This window comes from Melanaphis sacchari, unplaced genomic scaffold (genome assembly GCF_002803265.2).
Source record: "Melanaphis sacchari strain LSU unplaced genomic scaffold, SCAv2.0 Contig159_pilon_pilon, whole genome shotgun sequence".
Lineage (NCBI taxonomy): Eukaryota > Metazoa > Arthropoda > Insecta > Hemiptera > Aphididae > Melanaphis > Melanaphis sacchari.
The window spans coordinates 57775-67188 of NW_020270721.1; the positions used below are offsets into that span (position 1 = coordinate 57775).

At 26.9% G+C, this 9414-nt stretch overlaps 1 protein-coding gene across 1 annotated transcript; it reads left to right on the forward strand.

Annotated features, from left to right (window-relative positions):
• The first annotated feature begins 452 nt into the window (after positions 1-452).
• On the forward strand, positions 453-7291 carry LOC112592148 (cytochrome P450 4g15). Its single transcript, XM_025336147.1, has 13 exons — positions 453-657; positions 3040-3248; positions 3364-3476; positions 3578-3668; positions 3887-4069; positions 4185-4254; positions 4654-4780; positions 4853-5045; positions 5116-5225; positions 5525-5593; positions 5684-5852; positions 6117-6302; positions 6848-7291. The coding sequence occupies exons 2-13, from the start codon at positions 3041-3043 to the stop codon at positions 7027-7029; spliced, it is 1701 nt and encodes a 566-aa protein (XP_025191932.1). The 5' UTR covers positions 453-657; position 3040; the 3' UTR covers positions 7030-7291.
• The last annotated feature ends 2123 nt before the right edge of the window (positions 7292-9414 follow it).

Below are 9414 nucleotides of genomic sequence, written 5' to 3' on the forward strand. Positions count from 1 at the left end.
AGACACACAATGAAAATTCTGTTTGCCCGTGTAGGTACCTATATTTTGTGATACTATATCGAGTAATTTTTATGTATAATTTTTCACCATGTTCATGATTATCACTTGTAAATATATATAAAAATATGAAAACGAAAAAATTATGAAAATATTATAACAATAGACTAAAAGTGCGTTTACTATACTTTAAATGCACAATATGTTATACATAAAATAATAGTTAAATTTCATAGGTGTTTTTTTTTCTGTAATTAAACCAACTTGTTCAATCGAACATTTCTATCACCACTCAACAATATATGTGTGAAATCAATGGTCAAAAAAAAAAAAAAAACGATAATAGTAATATTTTATTAATGACGATGGAAATGAAGGTGATCCTTGATCTTCTCCTTAATTACATATTCACTGGCAAACAACTCGAACAATGAGTGGGTATATAAAAGCTTGTCGTCTCCGAAGCCGTGTTATGTGTTCAGCATTCAGTGTTCCTTCAACAACCATTTAGATGCCGCAGAGACATTATCGACATTAAATACACCGTGTGCACTAGCTTGGAGCAGAGGTGCCCGAAGTCTTGCAAACTTCACTCACATTTTTGTGCAGAATTTTATTGACTTCGAATTTTCAAGACTTCGTTGGCATTGTATGATACAGGTAATACATTTTCATTGTATATAATATATGTATATATATATATAGATAGGTACATCCATTTCAATTATAGTTAATTATAATATGTTATATGTCTTACCTATCTTATATTAGTTGTATTTTCTTTATACTCTATAAATTATTACTTTTCTGTTGACTGAAAATGTATAATGATGTGGAGGCATGTATCACTAGACCTCATCATTATTTTGATTGACGACTTTCGACCAAAATATTGTAAAATATTTAGTTTTCGGTAAAAAAATTAAAAAACAATAATGAATACTTATTTCTCATAAAAACGGTTTTATCATTCAATCTTTATATTATATTAATATGTTTAGAATAAATTAAAAGTCTTATAACGTTTTTAAACGTTTCATGATTTTTGTCGTCTATCATAAATAACGGGCCAATGGATGATACATGTTGAATTAAATTCTTGAATGGATTACTAAATATAGAAGTAAATAAATTCAATATGAAACCAAACTTCAAATTTTTTTTTATCAATTAATTATTATATTATAAATTTAACGTTAGTTGTATGTGTTTTTTTTTATCAAAAGTTATTAATACAGTTAAAAAAAGGTACTGTATTATTCGAATAAATAATAAATATAATACAAGTATGTAGATTTTGTAGATTAGATTGAAAGTGACACATCAATTAGATAACACGATTGTGGTATGTTCTTAAAGTATGCAATAAGCACATAATGTATTTTAAAAATGACAGTACCTTAATTGCAAAAACAATTAAATCTTTTCACTAATATTTACAAATATTTCAAGGACTTGTTATTGTCGTAAGCTGTTTTTAATATATTTAAACTATTGTTTGGAAGTATTTGTTTGAATAACTAAATAGTAAATAATATAATAAACTAAAATGATTAAATACCGATTAACGATTTAATTGAAAAAAGTATTGTAAATCAATTTAATTTTTATGATATTATTAAAATATTATAGTAATAAAAATCATTAGTGTTGAGAATGAATCTAAAATAAAAACGTAGTACAACTATATACCTAATACATGTTATATATTATTTTAAGACATTTAGTAACTATTAATAACATAAGCTAGATATATAATTTTAAAGTATTTTGTTGTTTTATACATGATTTAATACTCACTTTGCATTTTGTAATAAATACTTAACCAGTTTTAGTCGAGTATCTACTATAATATTATACTTATATTTGCGTAGTTTTCGTTCATTAATTTTTAAAAATATTATAGTATAAGTATTTATTTATAAAAATATTCAACTATAAAGATATAACTTTTCTTGTTGATAGTAATTATATTTATTTGAGTCAACGAAATTTTAAGAAGAAACTTCATAGCAATTCTAAGTAAAATAAAGTTTAATTAAATATACGTAAAAAATGCTTTTTTTATATTGATGTATTTCAATAATTACGTAGAAGAATATCAAAATTAGAATATTTGAATTATAGAAAGATAGATTTTGATCGTAAAACATTAGAGGTATTGGTAGATATTTTATATAAATAACTCTAATTTTAATCATAATTATATAAAAAAAAAGTTTTTATGAAAAAAAGTGTTTCCACATTTGATATTCGAAAAGTTAAAATGTATTTTTTAAATTAGGTAGGTACTTTAAAATAGAGTGTAATAAAAATGCAGTTAAGTAAAAATAGTAACTATTTAAGTTTATAGATTTTGAAAGTATTTAGGCTAAAATACAAAAATTATAAAACTGATGTTATATTATATTTTAATAATTATTTTTCCTCAATTCATAATTATTTTTCAAAATACATATAATGTGATAAAACACAGAACCATTAATTAATTAAATGAAATATAATATTTAAATCGTAAAATATGCAATTAAAAACGTAAAATGATTACCTATACACTTGAGAATTAATTTCAACATTTAATATATTATAACAATTTTGATAGAAGGTTTACCTATTAACCCACTATCATATAACTTAACCTAGTCTGTCATACGACAGGTCAAATTAAAAATAAAAGGTTATTAATATTGTGTTTATTTGGCATTTGCATATCATTTGGTTATTTGCATATTAATACTTCTTCGGATTTGTTGTTTAAGTTGAAATATTACCTAACCTGCGTGGTTAAATATAATATTTATGAGACAAATAATTTAAATACTCTCATATTTGCATACAAAGTATTCTAAGTATTAACTATTATTTCCAACTATAGAATAACTATAATTAATCAAAATTTTAACTTATAATATTTTTTGTTATCATTCATAATACAAATAAATCGATCGATCGATCGATTTTCATTTTTATTTTTTGTTAGTTTAAAAAACATTGTCATAATATAAATGAGATTTATTAACGAATAATTGTATGTTTGTGCAGAATGGCGACCAACATTCAGGGTGTCAACCCACTCTTCGCGCTCTCAGCATTTAATCTGTTTTTCTATCTCCTCACACCGGCCATCGTATTATGGTACATATATTTCCGGATGTCCCGTAAGCAGCTCTATGACCTCGCCAGTAAGATTCCAGGATCTGAAGGGTTACCGCTACTGGGAAATGCTTTGGACTTTATGCAAGACCCACATAGTGAGTACAATAATAATAATATTGTAATAGTAACCGATTTGGTGACGTAGAAATTAATTAAATTATGTGATGTGTATATTTTTTTAATTATTTTTTTTATTTTCTATATTCACAGCAATTTTTTATAAGATTTATGAACGAAGTTTTGAATTTGAAAAGAATTCACCTATCAAAATGTGGATCGGGCCCAGGTTGTTGGTGTTCTTAACCGATCCCAGAGATGTCGAGGTAATATACATATTTTTGCATACTAAAAGTGATATTTTTTCTACATTTCGTCGGTATAAATTCAAACGTGAAACTATATAGTAATGTATTCAAATATGCAGGTGATCCTGAGCAGTAACGTGTATATTGACAAATCGCCCGAATACCGCTTTTTTGAACCATGGTTAGGAAATGGCCTGTTGATTAGTACCGGTAAGCATCATGTTCATACTGTGATATATTAACACTAGTGGTGTATTTAAAAAGATAGGGTGGGATAATATTTAATTAAATTCCAATACTAAATTACTTAGTTTAACTATAAAATCTGATGATTGTTATTATGTAAGAATTTATCAACCCTTAAAAGCTATAAGTCATGTATACGTAGATATTGATATTATTGTTAAACATCCACATGCTTTGAACAGGTGACAAATGGAGGGCCCACAGAAAATTGATTGCACCGACGTTCCACTTAAACGTGCTCAAATCGTTCGTGACACTTTTCAATGTCAATAGCCGTGATACTGTCAGCAAGCTCCGAAAAATGGGAAGCTCCACATTTGACATTCATGACTTCATGAGTGAATGCACAGTGGAGATTTTGTTGGGTAAGTCGGGCGTTTTAGAAACCACATGCAATATATTAAAGTTGTTTTACATCGTCATTAACTGCTTAAGCGTAACTCATTTTAAAACTCCTCTCCCTATTTTTAATCGTTACAGAAACCGCCATGGGAGTGAGTAAAAAAACCCAAAAGAAAAGTGGTTTTGAATACGCAGCCGCTGTAATGAAGTAAGTAAACTAAAAACAAATTCGAATAAAAATAAATCTCAATTCTATACACCTGTGTCCTGTACCCATAGTAATAAATAATTAATTTTGCCGTTTAAACGATTAAATAATATTAGAATTGACTTACAACAGTTGATTGGTAATTTAAGTTTCTAAGTCTACAATGCCTTATATAATAATATTTTAATTTATGAGTTTAATATATCGCATAATAATTAATGAATGTCAATTAACTGTTTGGTCTAAATCAATACCTATTATTATAGTTGTTGACTTATCCGGTCAGGTATTTTATTAAAACGTTTTAAATTCATGTGAATAATTACACTGTTGTTGTGATTAGATTTATTTGTGAATAATTCGTTGATTTGTTGTCGTTGTTTTTTTTTTTTTTTTAAGAATGTGTGATATTCTACATATGCGTCATACAAATTTGTGGCTAAAATCAGATTTTATATTTAATTTTACAAAATACGCAAGGCAACAAGTTGGGCTACTTGACCTGATACATGGTTTGACAAACAACGTTAGTATAATATAAAAATATTTTTTTGATTTAAGATTAAGTCTAATACAAATATGTTTGCAATTCTATTAGGTATTAGCTAAGAAGAAGGAAGATTATAGGAAGAAAAAGAGTCAAATTAACGAGGTCTCCGACATTCCAGCAGTTTCTGAAGAAATTGTTGAAACAAAATCAACGTCTGAGGTAGAAGAAGTACCGTATGGAAACTCATTCGGTCAGTCTGCAGGTTTGAAAGACGACTTGGACGTAGAAGACGACGGAATTGGTAATACATATCATGTCCACATAATTTTTTTTAGTTCAAAAGAAAATATTGTGTTCTTTTTAATCTATAGGTGAGAAGAAGAGGGTGGCATTTTTGGACTTGTTAATTGAGTGCGCAGAAAATGGAGTTGTATTGTCCGATGAAGAAGTTCGTGAACAAGTCGACACAATCATGTTTGAGGTTTGTTCCGAGATTATAATAAAATAAAAAATCTTTTTCAACAGTAGCAAACATAATGTACAAATCATTAGTTAAATAATTTACTAAATATTTTATGTTATACAAAATACTACATAAACCTTTATCAAACAAATAATTACATTGATTAATGACTTATTAATATTTCTGATTGATTTCTATTCACACTTAAAAAGTTTTCGATTTCTCGATACAAAACTTTAGACGAATTTGCTCATATTATTGTCCTAATACGTTCTTGAAAAGTTATACTTATTTTATCCTTTTTTTTGTTTCATAAGGGTCACGACACGACAGCAGCCGGTAGCAGTTTCTTCTTGTGTTTGATGGGTTCTCACCCAGACATACAGGTAAGATTTGCCCGTCATTAATTATTGTTCAATTTGTGTAATATTATGTAAGTTTCCCGTGTTGATTTTTGTGCGCTTTTGTCGTTTTAGCAAAAAGTCGTTGATGAACTGTACTCGATATTCGGTGATTCCGACAGACCAGTGACTTTCCAAGATACATTGCAAATGAAATACCTGGAGAGATGCATCATGGAAACGTTGCGCATGTATCCTCCGGTTCCGATTATCTCCAGACAAATAAAAGAGAATGTAAAACTAGGTGAGTTTGCCTTCTGAGGGCAGTCTTAATTTCGACATTTTTCGCGACAATTCGAATTTAACTATTCTCGAATAGCTATACTGGCTTTGATCAAAGGCCGATTCTCAGTTCTTGCGCCTTCCAAACACTAATGTTTAATATTTATAATTTAACCCTTGAGCTACCCCCAATAGGGACTTTTTTCGCGTACTGTCTAAACAACCCTTGCTGTGGCCGGAATCCGTACGATAAATTATTGTAATAATCGATATTTATTTTTTTCAGCGTCTAGAGACGTAACTTTACCAGTCGGTGCTACGATCGTCATAGCCACGTTCAAAATTCACCGTAACGAAGATGTGTTCCCCAATCCCGAAGTGTTCAACCCCGACAACTTTTTGCCCGAGAAATCGGCCAGTCGTCATTATTACGCGTACGTGCCGTTCAGTGCCGGGCCTAGAAGTTGCGTCGGTATGTTATTCTTTATTACTTTATTACGTTATATAATTATTGCAGTAATATTTGAAAATTACAAAACTTCAGTTTTAATTTGTCGTTTAAATACGACAATAATTAATTTTGTATTATTATTATAATGGATATATTTTGAATAAACTGTTGTTCATTTTTATGAACTAAATTTGAATCACATGTTATTTATTATTATATTTATTTAAAGAATAATGCTTTTATGAATAAAATTTTAATTAGGAATTAAACTAAAACTAAATAAAAAAAAAATCGAATTGTTTACGATATGAAACACAATTGTATTATAGTAGGGTTAAGGTCAATTAATTGTTTATTCAGATTTTTCTTAAAGCTTTAACTATAAAAAAAGTATAAATTATTTTTCTTTATTAACCTATGAGAACCTTTTATGAATCAAATTTATAAATTAATTATCGTATTTTTAATTGTGTTTTATGCAAAACATTTTGTTTTTATAGCGACGTGTGATGTGATGATAAATAATTTGTATTCAATTGTCAATAAGTATTTCTTTTTTTTTTTAGGTCGCAAATACGCCATGTTAAAACTAAAAATTATTTTGTCAACCATCCTACGAAACTTCAAAGTAAACAGTAATCTAGCTGAAAAAGATTGGAAACTTCAAGCTGACATTATCTTAAAGAGGACTGATGGATTCAAATTAAGTTTGGAACCAAGAAAGTCGCTGGCTAAGACCGCTGCTTAAGTAGCGAATTATCATTATTATTGTTATTCTATGGAGTGGATAATTCTTTTTAAATGATTCATATATTACTTTATAAAGTTAATGATTATTATTATTTGAACTGTTGACTGTCTATTGACTACATGGCTATCAAGGCCGATATAAATGTTTATTTTTTACATAGTTAACTTTTTATTCTGTATCATTTTATTGTATAATTTGTATTTAAGGATTTTGGAAATCGTAGTTAAACGAAATAAACGTATTTTATTTTCATTATAAACACTGTTTAATTGTTTTATGTAGAGTATTATATGAAATTTTGGTAATATTTTATCTGGTTAAACAGTAAAATAAATTTGATAATTTTAACAGTTGCTTATAGACTTGCAGTCTACGGATTCATAAAAAAAAAAAAAAAAACACTGCATTGTTTACAATAAAATAGAATAATATTATTTGATCAAATAGTAATATTTTCGTTGTTTACACGCTATAATAACTTGCTGAAAAGTACATGGTTAAAAATCGACTTGAATCAAATAAAAGGATCCATTTTTTTAGTTTATTATCGATTCAATGTTATAATTTTCTAAATTACCCAGTAAAAATTTGTTGATTTGATATTTAGTAATATCAATGTGTGCGTGTTTTTATTTTAAATTTCGTGGTAGGTTTAGTCATGTTTAAGTTTAGGTATTTGTAAATTAGAAGTAGGTACGTAGGAAGAGAGTGAGCCAGTAGATGCATAAGCCTTAGTTATTATTATTATTATTATATCAATGGTTGTATGCAGTGTGACATTCATCACTGACAATATTCAGAATGCATATCAAATTTTAAGCTGGATCCACAATAGAACGAACATTGTCGTCTAACATGTTCGCTGATAATGTTTTTCCTAGTCTGTACGTGTTTCTTATGTGTGCGTACAATATTTAAATGCTCGCTCAACAGGCGGTATTTGAACGAACATTAAAGAAAATGTTTGACAACGCTGTCTTTTGTGTGGACATGATCGACAAAAAAATAGTTATAAATAATAATTTATTTATAAAATGTGTTTAGTTTAAAATTAATAATTATTTTTGAATAAATAGTTATGATTTAAAAAGTTTATAAGAATAACTAATTATTGATCAAGCTTAACTATATACATACTTTAAACTATTATTGTGTATTTTAAATTTTGAACTTTAATTTTAAACATTAATTTTAAATATTGAATAAAGAATTGAAAATTAAAAAACTTACCTATATATTGAATTTATAATTATTATTTAATAACAATCATTGTTTTTGTACTAGCTGTAGGTAATAATATACTTATATACTTATATTGTACCTTAAGTGCCTACCTACAGATGTTATTTATTTAATTATTCGTATGAAACTGTAACTTATATAGGTACTTGCTACTTAGGTATATATATACTAGGTACTTCAAAATTTCAAACAGTATATGTATTATGTATCGTACATTCGAATTTTAAATATTTAGTAATGATATTTATATTATAATACCGAATTGAAGAATTATTTACACTTAATTAAATATAGTTAAATATTATGCCACTGATGAAGTAATATAATTTATAAATATTATTATACTTATGTTAAAAAGTGATTTTTTTTTTTTTTGTTTTTAATTAAGTTTTATCCATTGTTTAATATTTTTTTTTACCTATTAAAATACAGTTTCTTTCATTTCATTTATATTATTTTTAATTACATGTTTGGTATTACAATATTATCAATTGTATGATGTTTATTTAACTAATATTATAATTTGATATTCACCGTCACATATAATTTTAGAGCTTCGACTATAGCTTGTTTACTGTAGCTTCATATACTTCTGATACTATATTAGATATTAATTGTCAATAAATTTTAAAAAGATACATTAAACTTGTATACGAATAACTAGTAGCCAAAAAACTTTAATTAACAGCTAATCGCACGTTTGGTAAAATTATTTCTCTTAGATGAGTTATATCCTTCTCAACTTGAGATGAGAACCAATAACTTCAAGCAACGATTCAAAATTTGTTGTTGACATTCTTATAAAGTTTTTGAATCTTTAATGTTTCAGTTTTAAATAATTTCCATTGTAACGAAATCTACTTTCAAAAATTGTTCATCACCACCAACTAAAGATGTGAAAATAAAAGCTGCATTAGTAATTATTGTCTTCGTCATTTCTATTGAAAAAAAAAAATAATAAAACTTTAAATAAGTATTCAAAAAACTACCAATTACACGTTCATACCGAAATAATCATACATGTATTAACATGAAAATAAATAATGCGAACGGGAAATCTTTTGTGTAAGTTTACGATCACTGTCATCGATCATTTGAAAGCACAGTAGTATTAGTTCGTCGAGTCAGGAAATATTTTGA

What these genes read in the sequence shown, in the direction of transcription:
- LOC112592148 (XM_025336147.1), top strand. Translation starts at nt 3,041, where the DNA reads ATGGCGACCAACATTCAGGGTGTCAACCCACTCTTCGCGCTCTCAGCA. An exon ending in CCGATCCCAGAGATGTCGAG is followed by an intron (nt 3,477 to 3,577) that starts GTAATATACATA and finishes TCAAATATGCAG; the next exon opens with GTGATCCTGAGCAGTAACGT. An exon ending in CACAGTGGAGATTTTGTTGG is followed by an intron (nt 4,070 to 4,184) that starts GTAAGTCGGGCG and finishes TAATCGTTACAG; the next exon opens with AAACCGCCATGGGAGTGAGT.